This window comes from Trematomus bernacchii, unplaced genomic scaffold (assembly GCF_902827165.1).
Source record: "Trematomus bernacchii unplaced genomic scaffold, fTreBer1.1, whole genome shotgun sequence".
Lineage (NCBI taxonomy): Eukaryota > Metazoa > Chordata > Actinopteri > Perciformes > Nototheniidae > Trematomus > Trematomus bernacchii.
The window spans coordinates 4283031-4307420 of record NW_022987714.1 but is presented as its reverse complement, the minus strand read 5'-3'; the positions used below and the strand labels follow the sequence as shown (position 1 = coordinate 4307420).

Below are 24390 nucleotides of genomic sequence, written 5' to 3'. Positions count from 1 at the left end.
CTCCTGATGAAAGCAAGAACAAAGAGGTGGATGTTCATTTCCTACTGCGCTGGTGTCAAGGCTCCATTGAAACAAATCGGTAAAACTGTGGATTTAGGCTGCTCCGCTTTATGTCTCCAGTCCGCCAGAAGCTAATCACAACTGAGCCAGTGTGTTGACACTTTGAGTTCGATACACTTAAGAACGTTGTCATGGATTATTACACAGAATCCCTGTATCAATGCACATCAGATTACTGCGTGAAGCTGTTTCATTCTATCTGAAATGTAGTCAAAATCATGTTGTTTTATGCATATGTACTAGTATTGTGAGGGCCGTGATTCATTCTTATGTAACCGTTGGAGTGTTTGAATAACAAGGAAAGGTCTCTGCCTACTAATTGTAAAGCGAGTGGCTGAGAGCGCGCACGTCGTCCAGTCTGTGTAATGATCCTTCCAGTAAACATAATAAGCACACAGAGTGAAGCCACAGGAGATGAGCCTCTGTTGTTGTTTAGTCTCAGACTCACAGTCAGAACAGTAATAAGGGAAGGTTCAGAGGGGAAGGGTGTCCCCAAGGTGGTCCCTCCCTTTCTTCCTCCTCTCCATCTACGACCGGCTCCCTCTGACTCCCCCGCAGACAGCATGTAGAGGGGTCCTGAATAACAGGAAGTGGAGGGGCAGGAAGTTGAGACTTGTCTGCTACGGCCTGTGGTAGGATACTGAGACTAACGCTGCTTTACACAGGAAACACAACTGTCACGGCTATGCTCGAGACTTTGGCCTCTGTCCATCACCTTCAAAGAAGAAGTGGAGGCATGATTGCAGCATATATATAGGGTACTTCTTCAACACAAGTCTGAATGAACTCATGAATAACCTTTAATGTATTCATTTGAGATGTTCAATGGTGGTAGGTGATTCAGTTTGATTAACCTATATTACAAACATGCAGAAGAACACTGGCCTCTTTTTTCTTCATTAGACAAACTCTCTAACATACAGCTTCTACGTAGTCTTATCTTTTATATAGGACAACAGTTGAGGGAGTAATGCCTCAACTTTGTGGAGTGAACTCAGCCTTACAAGTAGCAAGGGAGGAGGACGTGCTGGATCCAGTAATTACTCTGGGAATTGAGCATGTTTTATTGATTGTGAAAGGGCCAGGCCTGTCACCAAGCCTCCCAGTGTCTCCGTGGTCTGTCTTTAGGGAAGAGGGGACAGACTGGACCACCTGTCACTTGACCGGTCTTACACCTCGTCATGGAATATCAAATCAACTCTGGTAAGAAACGGTCATAAAGCTTGGTTTCTTTTATACATACAGCGTGCATGTGTATTTAACAGAAGCTACAGTAAGGCATGTACTCATTCTGTTAGACATGTCATATTGACTTTGTGTCAAGCTGTGGCCGTTCCTATGGCGACAAATACTCTACGCATTGATTTATGTGATACAAATGGTTAGTAAGCAACTTTGAGAAGTGCTGGACTGGTTTATATCAAAGTGGTCCAGGTGTATAATATCAAGGTCTTTTAGAAGAGATACAAAGCGATGCTGTGTGTGTGTGTGTGTGTGTGTGTGTGTGTGTGTGTGTGTGTGTGTGTGTGTGTGTGTGTGTGTGTGTGTGTGTGTGTGTGTGTGTGTGTGTGTGTGTGTGTGTGTGTGTGTGTGTGTGTGTGTGTGTGTGTGTGTGTGTGTGTGTGTGTGTGTGTGTGTGTGTGTGTGTGTGTTTGTGTGTGTGTGTGTGTGTGTGTGTGTGTGTGTGTGTGTGTGTGTGTGGTGTGTGTGTGTGTGTGTGTGTGTGTGTGTGTGGTGTGTGTGTGTGTGTGTGTGTGTGTGTGTGTGTGTGTGTGTGTGTGTGTGTGTGTGTGTGTGTGTGTGTGTGTGTGTGTGTGTGTGTGTGTGTGTGTGTGTGTGTGTGTGTGTGTGTGTGCAGATTTCACCTTCACACCAATCCAAATCCGATGCATGTGTTGGTTAGAAGTTTTATGACCTTTTTACATTAAATATTCCCTTACATGGTTCTCCATCCATTTTGCCAGATCAAAATCAACTTGCAGCTCAACCATCAGTTCTTTTTAACGTCAGTCTCTGAAGGGGTTTTGCTAATAAGTTGTAACATCTGTTATGTTTCTTGCGCTTTGTTAAAGATGTAATAGATGTTTTGCTAAACCTACTGTAAGCATGTTAGATTACTGCTGTAAATGTTTACAGTCATAACTATGTATACTGGTAATGACTGAAGACATTTTTCTGCCTATCATTATGAGCCAAATTGTATGATTTATTGCGTTGGGACTTTTGTAGTAGGGTTCCTGTTTACATCGAGTACACAAGACACAACCATGTGGCTGTACTTCCAGGCTCAGTTGTCCCCTTTCATATTCTCTTGCCTTTGCACCAGCAAACAGCCTTGGCTTTATGTTCGTTTATTGTTTATATATATTATTATTATAATTTTTCAGAATTTTTTGAGCAACCATTGTGACCATATTTACAATTTGGTCGGGTATTGAATTGATGACACTCATTTTTGGAGATCTTAAACTGTAGTGACTGTATGCATCTTCTATGTTGCCAGGACGAAGATGTGTTTGAAGCACTAACATTTTCAGATGTGTAGTTTTTTCGCAACCAAGCATGTTTGTGAACACATTTGGACCCCGAGGTACTTGTTTGAGTCCACCCCCTTCCTCTCCTTGGATGAGGGCCTCCTGTCCTCTCATAGTCCACCACAGGCTCATAGGTTTTGCTGATATTGGGCTTCAGGTGATTTTTGTTGCACCATGTAACAAAGCTCTCTATCAGTCCTCTGTACTCCTCTGTAAAAATAGTCTCTAAGTGTAGACAGCATGTTTCTCTGTGGAATTATACATATCAAAAAGTGATAACTCCTTTTGCCAAAAATACACTTAACACATTTGATTAAATTCCTTAAAAGTCTACACTGTATACATTTGAAAAGTCTGGACAGTCAAACTGCAACTTGACTTGTTGGCAGTGGCATACAAGTCAAGGCGGTAATTGTAGCTATGTTTATCTCTTCGTCTCTGTTTCTTACACATGCACGCGCACACACACGTATGCACAAAGAGCACATGACTCTGTCCCCTCCTAACACTCGAGAAGTCAGAGTGTCACGCACAAACATGTCCTCGGCTACAGTGCAGGCTTTGTTCTGCTTTGTAATCTGACCATCTTCTGACATGTCTATCTGGGTAGAAGAAGAAGAAGAAGAAGATGGACCTTTATTAATGCCCGAGGGGGAAATTCAGTAGTGGTGCCGGCCGAACATTTCCCACTTAGTTCTAAAGATTTAAATGTCTTTATTTGAAGTATGTTGTGAAATGATCAACCACAGCATTAGATGGAGTGATCATTGATATCCCGAAATGTTTTGTTTTTTCGCAAGTAGTTCTAGCTATCTAAACACTTTTGATGAATGTGGACACGAAGTTGGCAGCGCGGCACACCTGCAGTCTGAAGTCCCTCTCAGCTTGTCATTTCATATCTGTGTAAGAGAAATGTCATGACACAGTGTATTATGTCTCTAGACTTGAACTGTCCTGCTGTGACAGCTTCTCTGCATACAGAGAGGGAAAGATGTGCTTATACGTGTGTTTCACACTTAGATTACATAGATAAACACATTCACAAACAGAACTTACTGTGGTTAATTCAGACCAGCCTCAACAGATGATTACAGATAAGGCCACCTCAGATAAACTTCTCTAAACCTTCACCAAGATCGTAAGAAGGCACACAGATAAACTGTTGAATACTGTAAAGTAGGGCTGTTCAGGGTAATCAACTGTTAAAAACATACTGTTCACATTTTTTTTTTTTTTCAATAAATGGATGTTTTCAAAGTAAATGGATAATCGTTTTTAATAATCGTGATATCAATTATTGACCCAAATAATCGAGATTATGATTTTTGCCATAATCGAGCAGCCCTACTGTAAAGTAGTGCATTGAAATTCAAAGGCAACCAACTTTCTCCAACTATCAATAAAAGCAGAGTGTATAAACTGTCTTAACATCTACTGATCGCATACAAACGCAAACATAAAGTAAGAATAATATTATCTCCCTAACTCTACTCAGATAAAATACACCACAATTGTCGGTCAAGTTTATAAATAGCTGGTAATTTGTTTTACTTAATTGTAAAACCAAAAGGTGTTTATTACACCGTGTCGTGTAATCTGATGTAATGCATCTCCATTATCCAAAATAAAAGAAAGAAAAAATCTGATATTGCTGGAAAATTTCAGATTGTGGTCATTATATGAATTATTTAAATACACAATTAATTCACCAGAATAGATCCCTGAACACCCCTGATCTCCCTCTTCCTCGAACCTCATAATCAGAATGTGTGTGTGTGTGTGTGTGTGAGAGTATGTTAGTGTGTGTGAAATAGTGAATGAACAAGAACATAGTCACTCTCCATGGCCTGTTGTGATGTGGTTTGGGGAAATTCTTTGTGCGGGTTCAGGCGGTTTCTTTCCTGGCTCAGACAGCCGTGCGTGGGTAGTTTAGCGAGGTGATCTCAGTCAGGTTTGCCTACAGCGGAGCCCCGATTCAGACAGCCAGACACCATAATGCCAGTCCATCTGTAACCCATAATGACTGTGTGCCACTGGAACTGGTCATTTTCGTTTTCACTGCCAATTCGGCCCCTGGCGTCCTCGCCGCACAACTGCTGACTGCATGTTATGGCCTGAGTTGTTAACCTTTTCACATTTGTATTCATAGGGGAAATGTAGTTGTTTAGACATTTTCTATTTGCTGGGTGTAAGTGATGGATGCACCTCCAGGGAGTGGGCTATATCTCTTCTCTCAGAGACAGGACAGAGTTTACATTTTCTCTGGGGAACAGTGCGATCTGAATCACTGGCCAGGTTACACGCTCATGTGGGAATATAAGCCCCTCCCCCTATGACTTCTCCTACAGCTCAGGAGATTTCAACCACTGCCACCCCAGACTAGGTGCTCTCTCAATCATCTTTAGACCAAAGCTGGCATCAGGATGGGTCAGCTCAGACAGAGCAAGGGAATGTTGTTCTGGAAAATATAGACAAACTAGTTCTCCTACGGTGAACATATCTTTGTAAAACTCTATCAAAACATGTCTCTACAGTAAAATTGAAGCAGCCTGCAGCAGTTAAGCTTATCTTAGCAGACAGACTGAAAACAAAGGGTATCCACGTTTAGATGCCAACTCTGTAGAAGCACTTTGTAACTGATTAAATGAAAGCATCAAATAAATTAAATGTTATGCAAAAAAAGATATATACCGTTTATGAAATCAGTAATGTGAATATAATTGGTTAAGTGGATAAAAGCAAATAATATATCAGCTAGATTCTATATCGGGTAAATACAGAAATGACATAGCCTTTAGAATGACCAAATGACTCATCATTAATGGTTCCAACCAGTGGTGAAGGTATTTTAATGTGTGTCACCAGCTCCATTGCCATTACTGTGAGTCTACTGTGAATGTGTAAAAAACACATAACAGTTCAGTGCGGCTAGCCAGTGAGTGTTGTGTAGCCGCTACCCTGTAAGTGTGAGGTTGTCTTTCATTGACTTCAGCTGTGGTTCAAGAGCAGCAGCAGAAGAGATAAGGGTACACCATGTGGGTCTCATACTTTCTGAATGTGCTTGAGAACAGAAAGCAGAGCCCTCCGGTGCTTTGAAGTGCTTAAGGAGACATTACTGAGTGTCAAGTTTAACTTTGTACCCCCCCCCCCCCCCCTCTCTCTCTCTTTCTGTCTTCTCGTAGATTGTGGTGCAGCCTGTTGAGGGCTTTGCGAAGGCAGAAGAAAGAGTGTTGTGTATACAAGAAGAGAGACCGTTGCACAATGTGCTAAAAGAGAAGCAGAAGAAATCGTGTTGTTTTTCTGATATTGTTGAGGTGTCAGAGAGACCGGAAAGGACGCAGCCATGGGGCGGAAGAAGATACAGATTGCCAGGATCATGGATGAGAGGAACAGGCAGGTAAGTGTCAGAATCTATCTATCCATACATCTATACATCTATACATCCATACATCCATACATCCATACATCCATACATCCATACATCCATACATTTATATATCTACAACAAGTGCAGATCTCAAGTTTGATCACAATACACAATTATAACGATTCTTTGGACAACAATAGGCTAGTGAGAAAGGTCCTAAAGATGATGACATGTATCAATGTTTTCTTTTAATATAAGGGTTAAAATACAGTTAATGTACAGTTTTATAATATTTTCCCTTATGTCTTAGCTTTTTCTTTTCTAAATATACTACTGTATCCTTCCTTTGTGTCTCAGAACACAGTCTTCTCACTACCTGCTTGAAGGTTACAGTCTTCTTGTATTTTCCTTTCCACCTCGGACCAGAGTTCAGCAGCTGTCATGGTGCTCATGGATCTAAACAGACAAACGTCCCTCCCTAATGTCCCAGCCAGCTGAAGAGGGACCATGACATTTCTTTGTCAGTGCGGTCGTATTTACAGACATGATTCCCATGCCACCCTGCAATTTCAGCCAGAGAAGTTGATGAGGCAGCAGGAGCGCTGGGCTGCAGCGGGGGCCTCATGGCGTGGGAGTGAGCTGAGGCTAGCGAGGAACACAGCGGGCCGCCTGTGGCCTCCCCACACTGTAGGGCTTGTCCCTTGGCCTGGCAGTATGGCTGGCCCCTTCGCTGTAGCCCTATGTGTTTGCAGCTGTTTGGTAGTAATTAGGAGCAGCCACTGCACCACAGCACCCTCTCATTTGCAGGGTGGGTCAGCAGGACACACAGCACCCTTCTCTGATTCGGCTACACTGGTCCCAGCAAGCCGCAGAAAGGGAGAGAGCTGGAATTCTGTCTGCTCATGTTAAATATAAACTCCTAAACACTGTAGAAAACAACCAAGGTCTGTTTGGAACAAGAATAACAGGCTTGGATATGTATAGCAGGAAGGCTGTGTCCATTGCTTTTTTTCTCTTTGATTTAAGAGCTAAGTTGAGGTAGCTTGAGCACAGTTTTTGATGAATTACACCAATTAATGAAGATGCATAAGTTTCCCATAGCCAAGTAGAACACATGTTGTGTTACCCTCAAAATATAATTTGCGTTTCTTCACAGGTGGAGCAACTTTTTGCTGTGCTCACAGAAATCTCACAGAGCTACATTGGTGATTCATTTCCTGGGGGTATTAAAATGATACGAGTACTAGCCAATCGGTTCTCTGACCGTGTGTCTGACTGTTACTGTGAGGCTAGCAGTTCAGCCAAGTGCAAAACAAAAATCCACACTGTGGGCCAATTATAAGTATAACACCTGGCTCTGGTTAGATCCAAGCAGGAATCACCCCGGGCTCATTGCTGGTATCTACACTGTATGCAATGACCTGTGACATCAGTGAGAAAAAGAAAGAGAAGAAAATGACATGAAAACAGGTTGTCAAATGTTCGCTAGGGCAGCAGGTTAACCCTTCAGAAGATGCTTTTTTATATTGCCTGTGTGGAGGAAGTGAGGGAAGACATTTAGCTGCATTGTTTCACAGAAGCTGCAGAGAGAGCAGTTACTCATTGTTAATGTGTCTCCCAAAGTCGAGTGTTTGCATCAGATTTTAAATGTCTCACTGTATATTTTGTGAGAAAGTTTATCAGCAGAATGCAGGCATTTCAGCTTTTGCTTTTAGTTGATTTTTAGCTGGCTCGGCAGAGAAATCTGCTGTGATAATAGGCCACTGTGCTAAAATAAGGCTTGGGTAGAAAGTGATGTATACGTGTGTATCTCTCTATTTCTTCACCCTGTGGGCCATGCAACGCACAATGCCATCTCCCCAGGGCGTGCTCTTAACCGAGGGGGAATATCTATTAGCATACGGTCCCATTGGTCGGGAGACAATTTGAATCTTTATCTACGCCTCTCTGCTGCTAGCTATCCATACTCAGGCGTTCAAATTAAAGAAGTCCTTAAGTGGGCTAATTAGATATTATTGCTATACAAAATGTTTTGAGGGGACGTGGCTCCCTTTCAATATCATACAAGTGCTTTAGGAGGGCTGTTAACCTTTCAGGATTTATAACACATAATGTGGCTAAGGCTGGGAAGGTTTGTTATTGCGCAGTATATCAAGAATTGTGAGTGCAGAGTTGGGGCAGGCTGTGAGCTTAGCTGATATTTAGCTTCAAGTCATAGAGTGTATAATGACAACACAGTTTTTTAATTCTGAGAAATTAAGTGTAATATGAAAAATTGACAAGTAATATAAGGTAGTTAAATATTGTGTCAAGTGAAAGTGGGACCTTTTGTGCAGCTCTACTGTGTGTCTCTACTGTGTGGCCTTGCAGAGGCGTACAGGATGAGACGCGAAGGCAGCAGAGGTCCTGTCATGCATACTGTAGGATGTTAAGAGCCAGTTCCTGAGCCATTCACTGCATAAGTGATGGTCCTACATTGCACAGAAGCACAGTCATCAGCCAAACTGACACGCTGATTGCAAATGAATGCTAGATAACAACCATACGACAGCACCGCCCTGGTTCATTCTCCTCATTTACAGTATTCACAGCAAGTATTACAGTTTGAGTCACAGACTCACATGCATTTTTTTAAACACTATTATCTAACATTCACATTTTAATCATGTTTCTTTTTGTATCATACCCACACATACAATGCTTTACAGTAAAGTAATCTGTGACATCTGGCTCTTAAATCTGTTGTGTTCTTTCTAGGCAGGTTTGAAACTTATGAACCACAGGAAATAACAACAGCAGAGCCGGTGGCACTCAATGTGTATTTTCAGGGTCTTTCACCTACTGAGCAGCTGTCATGGTGTGCATGAACTGCAGGAGGGGTGATGGTGGATAAGCGAGGGTACACATTAGTGTTGTAGGTTAGTGTAAGGAGCTTAGTGTATCCCAGTGAGCAGTGTATTGTGACATCCTATGAATGCCATTAAGCAGGCTCACTGGGGGTAATTGCCCAAGTCATTAAAAGTTTGATGATGGTTGCTGATGGGTGGAGGGTTGCCTGCCCTTGCTGTGGCTCATTTTGGAATCTTGCTCTGGCACTTCAGATGCCTGTAGGCACAGGGTAGCTCTCTCTCTCTTACACTATCTCTCCAGGGAACAACACAGCGCAGAACTCCAATTTTTCAGCCTTAGCCAATTCCTGAAGTTCTGAGCGGCCATCATTATTTTTTTGACAGGTGAAGAAGTTGTTGATAGACCATGGACAGAACAGAGGGACACTGTTACATTTGACAGGTTATGTCAATATAATATTATATATTATCATTGCTCAAGATGATATGTAGTTTCCATAAAAACTGCGCTGAAGAGGCAAAACATGAAGTCTGGTGATGTTGATTTTTTGTCCCGTTGGGGTACACCTTGTAATGCATCCCCGAAAAGTCCACAAGTGTTTATTTACTCTGTAAACACAACAAAGCACACTTTGGCAATTACAGTTTCAATACATTTAACAGTACATTTGCCTTTAAACAGGGTCAATCTGGTTATTGATTAGAGCAATTTCTAGGAAACCTACTCACGTTTAGTATGTTTTAGCATGTCACGTCTCCAATGAAGAGGATCAGTCACGGCTACTGTAGGTTTCAAGGTCAATCCCACCCAGTAAACGAAGCTTTGCGCCCTCAGTTGCCCACATGGTGATCCTGGGGCTGTCCTCTCTACCAGTTAGAGTTGATGCAGGCAGACAGTCGTGGTGGCCCTGGCTTGTCTCCCAGGCCGGCACACTCCGGCACCACGTAGCCAGGGCAGCAGCCACAGGGCCTGGGTCACTCTGCCAGCTGGTGCCAGACCTCTCTGACTCTCAAGCCCACTGTCATGTCTGCCACGGGGGCCATCAGAGGTGACATGAGGTTTTAATAAGGCCTCTAGCTCGTCACCCCTCTGAAGGTGTTAGTGACTCAGGCAGCTCCTGCCATGCCCCAGTCACAGCTGCACTCCGAGCCCCAGATGTCTTGTTTGTCATCTTGGCACCGCTGCCTGAGGACAGACATTGATAGACCTTTGGATTGACACATCAACTCTGCGTGGATGTCTGTCGGGCTTTTGTAGTAGCATATGTTCTTATATACCATATTTATGTGCAGAGTATGTCTCAGGATAGAGGAAAAAATACGGAATAAAGCTAAATTAGATGCATTTGTCTCAGGAGTTGTACATATTGATAGAATAAAGAAAAAATATTCACTTGTGAGTATTTGATTTGAAGCCCAGTTTCTCCAAACTGTCTCTTATAGCAGCTTCAGCACTCTTTTACAGAAACATCTTAAACAATGCACCTTAAAATGATTTTGTAGATACCAGTTAGCTTGCACATAAAACTTGTACCCAAAGTATAAAAAGTATCTATTTAATTACCAAGCTCAATTAAAGCTAAGTAAAAAGTGGTGAAGCACTTGGGAAGAAGTTTGAAAATGCCAAAAAAGGGAGAGCAGAATTACCACCTCATCCTGACATAGTGAAAGCTTATTAAAAGGTCAGGGTTTTCAGCTGAATGCTAGTAGTTGTTTTTCGGTCTGGTGTTGTATGAGCTGTTGTAATGACCTTATCACAAGCAGAGAAAGTTGGAATAACTCCAGTTTATTGAAAGTTTAAAAGTGGCCTCCCTTCTCTCTGGCCCTGACATTTGATTTCTCAGAACATGCTTAAGATGTATATTTACTAAAAAAGCATTGCAGCACTGAGGCTCATCCTGTCATTGTGAATTACATGAATTAGTCAGGGACCCAGACAACATGTGCACCACATCTTACTATATGAGCGACCCAAATGTATGAAACCACATTGACAGTCTTTGTGGGTGTCTTTTACTTTGTGAACCATAGGAAAGCTCCGCCAGTAAACCTCCCACTTGACCTCAAGGATCGCTGTGGTTTCTACTGTCTCACCAGTCACCCCAGAAAAGATGTGGGTGTAAGGAGGTTATATTTGTGTATCTTGGTCTTTCTGCACGGAGCTGTTCTGTGTCATGACTTAAGATACGTATCAAAAGGAGCAAAATATGGGCCAAACTTCCATCATTCCCTATTAAAGGGAACTGTATAAGTACAAAAGAGTAATGTGATCGTCATCTTTAATGGCGGTGTGAGCAGCAGCTGGCTTTTGTAGAGGTACTGTGTTTGGGGCCGGGGCACGGACCAAGTCTCAGTGCTGCAGCTGAGGTTGAAATGAAGCAATGCCTGGGTCAGCAGCCCTGCACTCAGCACTCTGCCATGCATCCAGGTGGAACAAAGTCCTCGCTCAGCGTCTCATCCGTGGCTTCCTGCTGAAAGGTGACATCTCCATGGCTTAACAGCCACATTCATCTGCTAAAGAGCATACAATTTGTTAATCATTTTCCCACATGAGAGTCTCTGCTTGCCTGTACAAGTGCAGACAGGCAAATGAGCGGGAACGAGGCCCTAGTTTCTGATCAGAGGACACAAGTATCAGCTGGTTAGGAAAGCAAGTGCTGTAAGAGGGTAAAAAAAAAGACCTGAGATTGGTCACATCATATCCCCTTATCTACCTTCATGATGGGATCCTCTTGAGAGAAGCATCCGGAAACCAAAACCAATAAATGGTTTTTTTCTGTTCCGCCATACTCACTCAAAGTCTTTATATGTCTGCCATTTGCGAGTAAACATGTTATTTGGTTCAGTTTGAGTACAAACCTTGTAATTTCAAGAAGATTCATTTAGGAATTTGGTTTGAGCAAATTGGTGTATTCAATGAAAAATATCACAAGGACAGGACCCCCATGTCTAGAGAGAGTATAATATTCCTGTGTAATTACTTGTAGTGTAGAAGATTTGAAATTCATTTATCACAGTTTGATTGACCCCACAGCCTGAGCTTTACGTAGACACTATGAAACATAGGATTATACAGCATCATACCAGTTAAAATGAGGTTATAGCCGTAAGCTGTGTCCAATTAAAGTTGAACAAAGCCACCTCATCTGCTCAACTCCTCTCTTAGTAGGTCAGTGAAACTGATGGAGAATACAGACACATGCTCTTCTCTGTGGCTCCGAGCGCAGCTTTCCCTAGCACACTCACAAGCCACGTTGTATAATGTGACAAGACCCATGTGCATGATCAAATATACACACTTTAAAAGTATTTTCTGCAAAAAACAATTAGAAAACCGAAGGAGACAACAGCTGCATCCTTGAGAACGATGTTTTTTAACTTGAGAAATGACTGTAGCGTACTGCAAAGAGGTGGTGTAACATAATGACATGTGTGTGTAGGTCTGAAGCGACCACAGAGACAGAGCTGCAGAGATACAGGACATAAAGTCACTTTGCAGAGAGAGTTGCGTTACCATTGGAGTGATGTATGACCCCAAGTCCCATCTGAGGGCTCATGTTACAAGGCTTATGCTGCACTACCGAGATAGCTTTCCCTATATGGAGTCAGGGGCTACAGTAATGTATGGACCCCGGTTGTTGCCAAAGCTCTGACTCAGCTCGCTGACTCGTGCCTCTAACCCTGACCTCTGTCCTGATAACTAGACATTTCAGCCGTGTACTATGTCATTGTATTCAATCCTATAGGAGGAATGGTCTTGTTAACTGTCACCTTGGTAACAGTAACATTGTTGTAATATAATGAGAATGTCAATACTTTTATTTTACTGACTTAGCCTATATAGACCTTTTCAAATTGGACAGAGCTCTTTTCTCAGAAATGTTCTACATATTTGAAAAGTATATATTTTATATATACCACAGTATTATAGCAAGTTTCAACAACAATATGCAATGCTGGAAGTGCATTTACTGCATTACTGTAAGTATTTTTAAGTACCTGTAGTTGTAGTACTTTCATTTTGTGCTACTTTTTACTTAGTGGCTTACTCTCACTTAGTGGTATTGCTATTTGTAGTTAAGTAAAACATGTGCATACTGTACAACCCTAACAATCTCGCCACTGTAAATTGTTTAATAAACATGGAATTTGAAAACAAACCACGTGTTACAGTAAGAATCCTAAATCAACATTTACACTTGTGCAAATTGCATGTAGATGTACACATTTTGGTTTCGCTCACTTGACTTTAATCTCCTTTTTAATTTAGAAAAGTTTTCCTTTGTAATTCATGGGTTTGTTTTTCTGTGTGCTCCTCAGGTTACCTTCACAAAGAGGAAGTTTGGCCTGATGAAAAAGGCCTATGAGCTCAGCGTGCTCTGTGACTGTGAGATAGCCCTCATCATTTTCAACAGCTCTAACAAACTGTTCCAGTATGCCAGCACAGACATGGACAAAGTGTTGCTGAAATACACAGAGTACAACGAGCCCCACGAGAGCAGAACCAACTCTGACATTGTCGAGGTGAGTGAGCGCCGCCTTCTCACTTTGTGTGGAAAAACCTATTTCAAATATTTTCTTTTTCTTATTTTCTATTCTTTGTGGTTGTTCTACAGTACATATCTTATGTTCAGTTTTAGGTTTAATTTATTATTTTTGTTCTTCATGCAGACTATAAAGTATATCTTCTGTGAGAAAGGCTTAAACACTCTTGCCCCAAAGGTTATGTTTTACACAAACAAGAGGAACAAGTAACAGTTTCCTTCTGGTCACCATTCAGATAGGGCACAGGAGGTCTGCTCTCCCTGATAAGTTCAGCGTCTCTGGTGCCCATCAACTGATGTGGAAAACCTATCTCTGCACATGCATGCACACATTAGCTACTGACCACCATTTCTATTCCTGTTTCCCATAGATATTGTACCTGCAGGTCTCAGTTCTCTGCCTCCTCCTCATCACAGACCATTAACGTATATTGCTGCAGTGAAAATACAGTGTTTAGTACATTCCACGCTGCTCCATAAAACTCAACAAGCACTTGGGTTTCCTGGCAGCTCCTGCATGCCCGGCGACTATCGGAAGAGTAAACCTCTTGTTATGCCAGTCTACAAAACTGTCTGCCAAAAGTGAAGAAGCCAAAGTAAATGAGAATGATTAGAGATACATCCTCTTCCAAACATCTTTCATCGGCACATGTGTGGTTTCTCAGCGCATTCATGTTCTGCTTTAAGAAGCTGGTATCTTCATTCTGACTCAATGAAAGCATATACAATGTATGTTAATGCCTATTGATAAAATCCCAATACTGCTAATATATAGTTGCCCATTCATTTTTTGAAAGCGCTTTTTTTTTTAATACACTTAGATTCGTTTTTCTGTACAAAGGATACTTTTAATTAGACAATGCACCCTGCCTCCTCTCGAACCTCTGTTGTTTTTACTGCCACCTGCCCACTAAAACATACAGCATTTTTATTACTGATGCCCAATTAGGAGACATTAATGGTTTAAGATGGGTGAGATTGAAACATTTCAAGAATCCTAGCTTTAGAAAAGACTTTCACTTGGGAGGAATTAGAGAAATGACATGCAGCATAAAGGAGTCAGCTGTGGCCCATTATCTTTTATTCATGCTGCTGCTGCTGCTTGTGAATTACCTGCTTGGCAGAGCTGCAGAAGAGTGCTCTGGCATCCAGCAGACTCATGCAGTCACTCCTCCATCAGGGGCCCTTACAGCAGAGCAGGGGCTCACCTGCATAAAAAATACATGGATACATTCCTTACTTACGTAACTGTCACCACACATCTGTTCTTGCTGTGACTCTGGAAGCTGTCTTATTTTAAACGGTTAAAAGCAACAACATCTCATAACCCTGATGGGGTTATTCACTGTAAGTTGGGTTATTCTCTTTACAGTATGTCACATATCTGTATTCTACCGGTGTATGTTTATGTTGGCAGCGTGGTCCAATTGCAATGTACATTTTACATAGTATAGCACCAGTTCTGATTTCCCACTTAGCCCTCCTGGCTACCTTTAAGGAAGCTGCCCCTTCGCACAAAAGACGAGAACAAACCCCTTTTGTCCCTGTTCACTCGGCCAGCATCTTTGCAGATATGTGCGGATCTCCCTCTGCCTGTTGGCTACGCGGTCAAGGTTCAGAAGTGAGGAAGCAGAGCAGAAGTAACCAACCCAGTCCACTTCACAGCATCACCACACAACCCCGCTATTCACTTGGCCAGGGAGCAGGGTGTCGGAGGTGGTTGATAATCTATGAAGGCTGTGATTTGATCATATTTTAAGAATATCCTATCTGGGTGCATAGTGTTTTTCAGCATTTGCTCTTGTCCACAGCTGCACAGATTGTTGTACACCACATGGACGAGCCGATGCCTCTGTATTGATGGCAAGAGTCCACCCCTCCCTGATTATCTAGTGAAATGGGCCTCACATGAGGGCACTTACGCGGGACACTTATCTAAATGTCTTAATTGTGTTAAACCAATCTTTGCCATGCAAACAATCATGTGCTCATTTGTTCCCAGTTTGGGAGGTCAGAAAAACCCTTTCCAACTTTTCATTGGGAAGCTTGTTCCGTGTGAGAAACTAAATCAAAGGTCACATTCCTGCTCAGTAGTACCATCTGTAGATAAAGGCTGAGCTGTGCAGTGTGGGAGAACAGTCGCCATGTTTTCCACAGATGGATGCATGCCTGGGCCACAGTTTGATAACGCAGTGGAGGGCTATGGACTTTGTCTCAAACTTGGCTCGCGGACTGTTTGCGTCTGCATGTGTTGATGGTCTTAACCTTACCAGCACTGCAGGCAGCATGTGAGCTGTTGTGATGTGAACCTGTGTGTCATTTTTTAGACAGTTATGAATTGGTATGGTAAAGTGGAATGTCAATGTTTGAGTTTTTGTTAGAGGCTCTTATTTAGGTAGGAAAAATTCATATTGGAACATATCACAGTGCTCACTCCTGGTTGCTTTGTGCTTAAAAAAACACTCAGAGTTAAAAATGTGTCTTTGGAGCGTCTCATTTGCCGTATCTTTCTCCTCGTAATGCAGAACAGTAAAACACTCCGGTCTCAAGATCATACTCATCAAGACATGAAGTCATTTCTCCCTGGAAACAAACACGCTTTTCAATAAGGTTGTATCATTGTAACCGAGCAGAGTTATCATGACTCAAGGTTTAATGGTGTTGTTCCTATTGTGTTTCTTATTGAATTCAGTTTATGCCACAAATCCAAATGCTGCCGTTAGTCATTAGATTAATCTAATAATATTTACTCTTCCTCCCCTCTCCGCTAGTGAAGCTAATGAGATTTTGCTCATGGTCCGCTATTACCTCACACCGTGCACAGAGCGATCCTGTGTCTGCAGCAGAAACCTTGAAATCAGAAAGTAACTTCACAGGCATCATTCAGCATTTATCTGTCCTCTCTTTGAACAATTTATTATAATTAAGGTATATAGTGTAGATTAGGATTAATCAGGTTTGGAGGCATTAAGTCAACACTTAACTTTAATCCTATAAAATCAGGGCTGTGAATAGGCTTTAACCTTATTTGAGAATGAAATGTTGGTCAAATACCGATGCCTTGTTATTGTAAATAACTGGACTGCACCATATGCAAAACATTGACTTTTCACTTTTATTTTTCCCTGATGATTTGTGGGAGTAAACAACCTAAGATCATTCATAGGGAAATTCTGCTTATCTTCCTCATAACAAAGCGTGGGGGCCATTGTTAATGTGACTGGGGAAAAACAGACAATTCCCTCTCTATTTATGAAGAAACGTCTTCTCTCACAAGATCTCTACAGTGAAGGGAAATGAGCATAAAATGATCAGGTAATTTCCATTAGGCTTCATCTCATGATCTCTCTCTGTTGTTATAAATGGGGCTGTATTAATCGTTCAATGGGACATGTTAATTTTGACCATTACTGAATGTCAAGCCCTGTGTTTTCATATTAAGCTATTTTGTTTATGAATTTCACGACTGCCCTTTGCAGATTTTAAATTGACTAAAGCTTCACCACAAATAAGGGGTGAATTTGCCATAATTCTTCATATTTGATTATTTATTCATTAGTGTACCGATGGAGAAACTCATGCCGCTGTGCTTCAAGAGTGCATTTTCGATGACTTACAGTACAGCTAAAAAAGGAATACATTTTATTTCTCGTTATGGAACGAACCCCTTGCAGTGCTTTGGGCTGAATGGGCACCAGGAGTTTCAACAGGGGATGTTTATGTTGTCAATCAAAGGCTGAGCAGTGATTAAGACTCATTTCTATCTTAATGAATGCAAATTGGCACATCTGCTATGGTGGGCTAGCTGTCCAGACTCTTCAATTAGCATGATTGATCAATTATCCTCCTGCTGGTGGCTCACTGCAAATGGAGGCTGGGAAGAGAGATGAAAGAGCATGAGAAGAAAAATGAACAGAAAACTGTCCAAAACTGAATAAATCAGATGCTTTATTTGATTAAGAGAATAATGGAATTTCATTTGAACCATGAAGGCGCTATACTTTACAGTTCTTTAAAAAAAATAGATAGCTATTAAATATATATATTTAAAAAGCTATAATTATATAGCTGTTTTTTTTACTTAATGACACAGATACATACTTCCGAGTTTGTACATAATAAGACAACTCAAAAGTTGATATTTCTTATATTAAAACGGATACTTGCATACACTACTGCAACTAACTATGTTTTTGATCAAATCTGGCTCTGAATCTGTAAACAGTACTTTTTCACGCTTCTTTTTTTGTGTTGGCATTCCCATTGTGATACATCAACATGAAACAAATACATAATTTGCATTTTAAATAATAACATTTGTGATCAAATATTCCTGTGAGAAATGAGCTCCAGCCATGCAAATATTAAGTAGATCAGTACTCTTTCAACTCCAAAGTCTGTCGAGGATAGTGTGGTGCGTGTCTTGTTTGTGTTTTTTTTTAACAGTAAGCGTAGATCATTGAATATCAAAGCACACTGGTGAGACTGCTCTGAGTAGCAGAGTGTGTATTTATAATTGTGGCTCAGAAACAGGACGGTCAAATGAGGCTCCGGCTGGCACACAAGGAAACTGCCACTGCCACCATGTTCTCTAATGCAATACACAGTATTACAGCACAGCAGTATAGCTATGGAGGCGATGAAACACATTTACCATGACATTTGCCAACACATTGTCACATTGATTGTAAATGAATTTAAGTATAACAACAAAGATATCTACCAAAATGGATTTGGGTAATTCAATGAAGTAGTAAAGAAATTGTATTATTATTTACCCATCAAGCTGTTTGTTATTCTTGGCCGTTTTTAAATCATTGTGCTGTAGTGTAACACAGCTGTGCACCAGATATTTGTTTTCTCTATCTTTGCAGACCAACTATCTGTGAATCGTTTTTCAAAACATTCATCAGTATTACATCATTCTACATGAGGTATATCTAACTATCATTGGGAAAACAAATGACCTACTAGCACTTTACAGTACACATAAACAGATGTGTCATTTATCCCACTCACCTACAAAGTAGTAATTCTTTAAAACGTTGAATACATTGTTGTTGATGATTAAATATAATCTTAGTTGTGTGGGACAGTTATAATGTGATTTAATGCTGGTAAAATCATCATTGTGCATAGTTCCAAAAATTGAATTAGGTTGAGCATTTTGCAGCAGTTTTAGAATTTGTGCTCTTTTTGTGAACTTTTCGACTTCTTTTTTTTTTGTCCTTGAATTTTAAGCTTGTTTAAAAAATATGTGATCTACAGGATTCAGTGTTTGGGCTAACCACTCCAGTAGATGTCTTGAGTGGATGTTTATAATATTGGTTGGATAACTACAGGAATTACACCCATGTTATTGTTATTGTTATTGGGTTTGAGCCGAACTGTAGTTTTGATAATTATATGGAGACCAGTGAAGGTTGAGAGTCTTAATGCTGTTTCTTAATACTGCAGCAGTTTGGTGCCTCCGATGCTATTGTCTGATGTCTTTTTTTAATTTATTCTGTAGAAACTGACGAGCTGTTGACAGAAAACTAAATGACATCACTTCCTTTGCGACAGAAAGACGAAATTCAATACCTATTGTTGAGGCTACCTTACTCAGTGTTGATGTTAACAGTCAAAATCTATACAAGGCAGCTCTGTGTATTTGTCCATATGTCAAAAGGAAAACAGTGTTAAAAGGTTAAGTGTTATAAGTCTTCTCTTCCTACTTACATTGTTGTCTGACTCATGGCTATACATCTGATGTCTCCTATTATCTTAATGTGAAGTCAACACAGAATAATGCAAATGGTCAAATCTATAATACTCTCTTTCAGTTTCTGGTTAGCGTTTCAGGTATTCAGAGAAACCTGTTTATGTTCCCAGTGCTTCATTTTCTCTTTTTATCTCTATAATGCAGTGAACCGCCATTTCTAGAAACATTGAATAGAAAACAAATTAAACATTTTTATGTGATAAGGATCACACTCATTATTGTAGATGGAAATATCCATGATTTCTTATTGTCTGACCGGGTAAATTGCTCATTTTTTGCATATAATTATCTACATCATTATATATAATTTGACGGGCTATTTACAGTGGCGCAGAAAGGGAGACCAGCTGTTTAGACGAGACAACAAAATCTGAAGTTCGAGCTCCTTTTTAATATTTCAATAAAGCATCAGATGTAAAATCTTTGAATAGATGGTCTCTTCTTCTGGTCCGTATCACATTAAAGGTGTAAGTAAGTAAGTTTAAACTAAATTAATATATTGATTCAGTGACTTAAATGTCAACTCTTTATCCCCACCTCAACCTCATATCCATTATCTATCTGCTTCAGTTTCTCTCTTCACCATGCCATCATCATATATTACTATATTCTCCTTTTTGATATTTCACCGTAGAGCCCACAGCAGCAGTGATGAGAAATCCTTTTTAAGCTAAATCAAATGTCATTGCTGTTGACATAGACTTATTGGGTTGATGTGGATTGCTCAGGTCTTTTCAATATACTGTATGTGACATTTTCTGCCAGCCCATTTTTTATATTACAAAAAAATGTGTACTTTTGGCCTCCTGTGATTTATTGGAGTGATATTAAAATTATTTTCTATATTTTTATTTTGAGTCTAGGTAGGTTACACAATGCTGCAGATTGTAATAACTATGATGGCATTACTGTACCTAAAGCTTCAGTATTTTATTTAAAATAATGGATATTTATTCTCCTGCTTTCTCATTATGAATAGTTTCTGCTTTATCTTATGTATATTGCTACATAAAAACTAAGCCTATCAGTGAATCCGTCTGGGAGACGACGGGGCATTTATGTGTGTCTGTACTCCTACTACCACCTCTTCATTGGGGGCTCTTATAAACACATGAGCAACTTCCTATTTCCTGTGCGCATAGTGTTTTGTACACCTGCAAGCAGTCATGTAACCTTTGGGCCTGTGTCTCGAGTGTTAACTTGTGTTTTTAGACAAAACAAACACTGGCTGTCCGTACAACACCAGGGTCTATTTGCAGACTACTGTAGTAGGACAAGTTAAAAATAAATATCACACAAATGTTTGACAGAAAACAGAGAGCCACGTATTACTTTATTACATGCTTTTATTTTATACATTTAGGGACCTAGTTTTGTAAATTCTTCAGGCAATTTAATGTGTAATAATGTTCCTCTTGACATACAGCATCCCATCTTAACATCTCTTATCTTATAAAGCATCATTACTGGGGAGAGTTGTCTGAAAAGTCTTCTCTCACCACGGCGAGTAAAGCAATATTAATGGTTCTGTTTCAAGCTACATGCTGGGTTTCAAAGCGCCCCTTTTTGTAGGACAAGGACTCCTTTTCCTCTGGGCTTTTAGTGAAAAAGGGTCACCAGCCCTCATTTGTAGTTTTCTGAGTGAAATGAAACAGTTGTGGTAATGTTCATGTGAGTATTTCACAAATGCTCAATGTCCTCTAGTATGGATTAGATACACAGTAATTATTTCCTAATGGTCAAGAAATGGCCTTTGAGATTTCAAAATGTAGTTTCCCTGCTCTTTATATGGTATGTGTCCTTAAGGGGTATTCAACAGTTATCCATTGAATTGCTGAATGGCTTGCTCCATTATCAAGTAATGGTTTTCTGCTCATTTTGAACCGTACATTTTGTACAGTATTACCTCACTGTTTTATCCTTTCCCCGATTTGGGATGCTTGTTACCAGGTTACCACTAAGAGTTTTGCTTTTAGCACATGTCGTACTTCACCGACGTCAGAGCTCTTTTCCACTCTCTCAACAATATTGCGTATGTCTCATTTCAATTCAAGGGTCCCTTAGAGCAGATAATAAAAAGAGACACTATAACAAAAGACCACAAGCCATCGTGCCTTTTACCAAAATGAGTTTCCCCTGACACATTTTTTTATTTAGGTTAAATTAAAAACATGTTTCATATTGACCTTTAGATAAATGAGTCATTATGATTCTCTCTGTTGTCCAATTGCTGTAATATTTGTTGTTATTCCTGAAAGTAATTTGGGTTTACTTTATTTATAGTATAGCTAAACATGAGATGGGCAGGGTGTAACACAAAAGCAATGCAATGAAATTGCTTGTAACAGCTAATTAACTTGAGAAAAAATAACTATGTGTTACCCTTCTGAAGTAATAATGTGTTGGACGGCATGTACCAATGCGCTTTCTAAAACTCAGCTCAAACCACATACCTGTCATAAACTGTGGTTCGAACCACATGAAATAGGTCAGACATTGAGCTGACCTAATTTGGTTTGATCCAGTTCGTAGCAACAGTGATACTAGTTATGTTAAAGATCATTAGAAGCTCATGCCATGAGTCCCCCCCCCCCCCCCTCTGTGTTCTTCAATGACCTTGCGGGCTGAGCGGCTGAAAGGAGACCTTGCTATCGTGCACAGCGGCTTCTGCGAGTTAGCTCGTGCTACAATCAGCTTGCCCTTGTGCCCCCCTCCTCCCACTGAGCGTGCTGTGCGGCCAACCCCTCCAGCCCAGGGGCGAGGACAGAGCAAAGCCTGCTGGGATTAGGGGGGTGGGGGGACTGGGGGTTAGCTGGCACCATGCCACCTTCCCCTGACTGCCTGGCCTGACTGGGGGCAAAGAGGGAGGCTGCTGTGTCTCAGATTGATGAGGACAGGTCTGTGGTCTGGGTATAGAGTGTTGCAGAACAGACGTCCTGCTGGCACATCCTGCCCTCTCTGCCGCACGCCCCCCAGCCCTCCGTACTCGCCTTATCGGAACTCCTAATTGTCCTTATGAATATTTTAGAGGCGAGCAGGAATGGGAGTTCAGGGTTGGGGGTATGGTTTCAAGGGCCCTGACAGCTAATGATCCACTCAATGACCAGAGAGAGAGAGAGAACGAGAGAGAGTGGAAGACAGAGAGACAGTGAGCAGCAATGGTTGGAAAGATTTTCAATAATCTGGAAGTTAATGTTTCTCTATGGATCGTAACTCCTTGTGATCAGTGTTGTGCTACCTTTTCTTTATGTGGAGTGGGAACAGAGACTGTGCTCTCGTTCTTTTTAATCTGTAGATAATGATAAAATTGGTTTGCCTTTATCTTCAATTTGTTATTGAGTTCCCTCTTGTCTATACTGAAAATATGCAGTTGGCTGATTGAGACGCTTCCCTTTCTGAATGTGGCGGCTAATAACTTCGTCACATCAGTCATTCACCACAGTGACAGTGAACATAACTCTGCTCGCTGCAAAGCAGTTGTCTCATATTCAGTCAAATGGATGGGCTTTATATATACAATATAACATATGATCAGTTTGTGCTTATATGTATCGCTCGCTGGTTTGGATTCAATGAGCATGACTCACTTTGGAAAAATATCTCTGGTGTACTTTGAGCCCTCAGTTCATTGTGGTCCGTCCAGTGCCATGTGTGATTGAATCTCATAATGTAAATACAGCTAGAAGACAATAATATCCAAATAAAATACAGACGGTCGAGTTGCCGCCTCCCGCTGCTCTTCCTGTCCACTGTGTAACTAGACAATGGAGTGAGCCACAGGAAGGACATGAATCCAGCCTCATATCCTCATATCAGCCACTAATGTGTAATGGTCATGAGATTAAACAAGATATGTCTGGGAATTACAGACGTCTCCTTATTTTATAGCCCCTTACTCCAAACTCCCAATATGTGGTGGGAATCGGCAAAAGAGAAGATGGCTTTCTACATTACTGTAACCTACAGTAGTGCTGAGCCGTGGCATGCAGTGCCTAAAGACCTACCAAAAGAGGCTTTTATTCCCCTCAAGTGAAGACTACATCACCACAGGGGAAAAGTGAACATGATGGTAGAGAAAGTCCCTTAAGATGTTATATAAGAGCAGAGATATTCCTCAGCAGATAAAAGCCTTCCTATCAGCCGCCTCCCCATGCTGATTTCCTAGTGCGTTCACACTCAAAGAAGCCCTTTGATAAGCACATTAGATGGAACGGCCTGGACACAATGGTGATGTCATGAGGATTAGCACGCTACCTTGCTTAGTGTAGCGACGGGCACAAGGGCCAATTCAAAGCACTGCAGGGCGAGAGACTGGGAGACCGGGCTGCAATGAGACCAAGAAGGGCTGCAGCACAACCAGTGGTTAAAACACAGCCTCTGTGTACTTTACGGACGGCTGGAATAAACAGCATGTATTAAACATTCATGTCGCACTCCACTTTTGGAGCATTTTGTGTAATTTTCCTGCAGTTTCGCCGTTACATCACAAACTGTCTTGCTGTTAAAGGGGCCTGTAATCAGAGCAGTCATAGGTCAGATGGTGCTCTATAGTGAGAGCTACTGTAAGTGAAAGCTGTTGTGATTCAGGCACAACGGAAGAAACAGCCTCTTCATGCTCTCCTTTCAGCCATCTCCCCCACAATTTTGAAGTTCAGCTTTTATACCGAACCACTATCTTTCTCCTTTCACCCTGCCTTCTATTCACGTACAGTACTGTACAGGACATGAATAAGTTAAATGCAGAAAGCTCTCTTGACACAAGAGAGAACATCCAAGTGAAATTGTTTTCCAAGACTCGCAGCAGCACAGTACGCAGTTTGGACCCATTTCACTGAAAGTACTTCTCAAGAAACAGGTGATGTAGGTGGCTTATGCAATGGTTTTATTTTTATTTTTATTCCAAGGAATAGTGCTTAAATGTTCCAATACAAAAGCGGAATATGGAGCCTGAAAGTAAATGTAAGGTCCAGAATTGAGCAGGCAAAACAATCTTCTTTATTTGTGATTAATGTAACTTTTGGGAAGAATGTCATCAAAAAAGTAATTCACATAGATATTAAATCAGAGTAGCATGCCAGGTTGCTTTTCATAGCACACTATAGCCTTGTGTTCTGAACATACTGTATAGTGCAAATCTGGAGAGGCAATTACTGAGCTGAATGTTCCCCATGGTTACAGCTAGGTTAATAGTCAGGCCTCAGGTGGAGATGACGGATAGATGTTTTCGTCAGTATAAGGAAGCTTCAAGGCCTCCTGCAACGGAAATGTTTTT

General features: G+C 41.0%; 1 protein-coding gene across 6 annotated transcripts in view; it reads left to right on the top strand.

Moving 5' to 3' along the window:
• mef2aa (myocyte enhancer factor 2aa) overlaps positions 1–24390 on the top strand; it is a 59649-nt gene that overhangs the window by 14701 nt on the left and 20558 nt on the right. For all 6 annotated transcript variants that reach the window (XM_034141302.1, XM_034141300.1, XM_034141305.1 and 3 more), the window contains 2 exons: positions 5777–5991; positions 13131–13334. In XM_034141302.1, the coding sequence (XP_033997193.1) occupies positions 5938–5991; positions 13131–13334 (258 nt within the window). In that variant the 5' untranslated portion in view covers positions 5777–5937. The remainder of the gene's footprint in view (positions 1–5776; positions 5992–13130; positions 13335–24390) is intronic.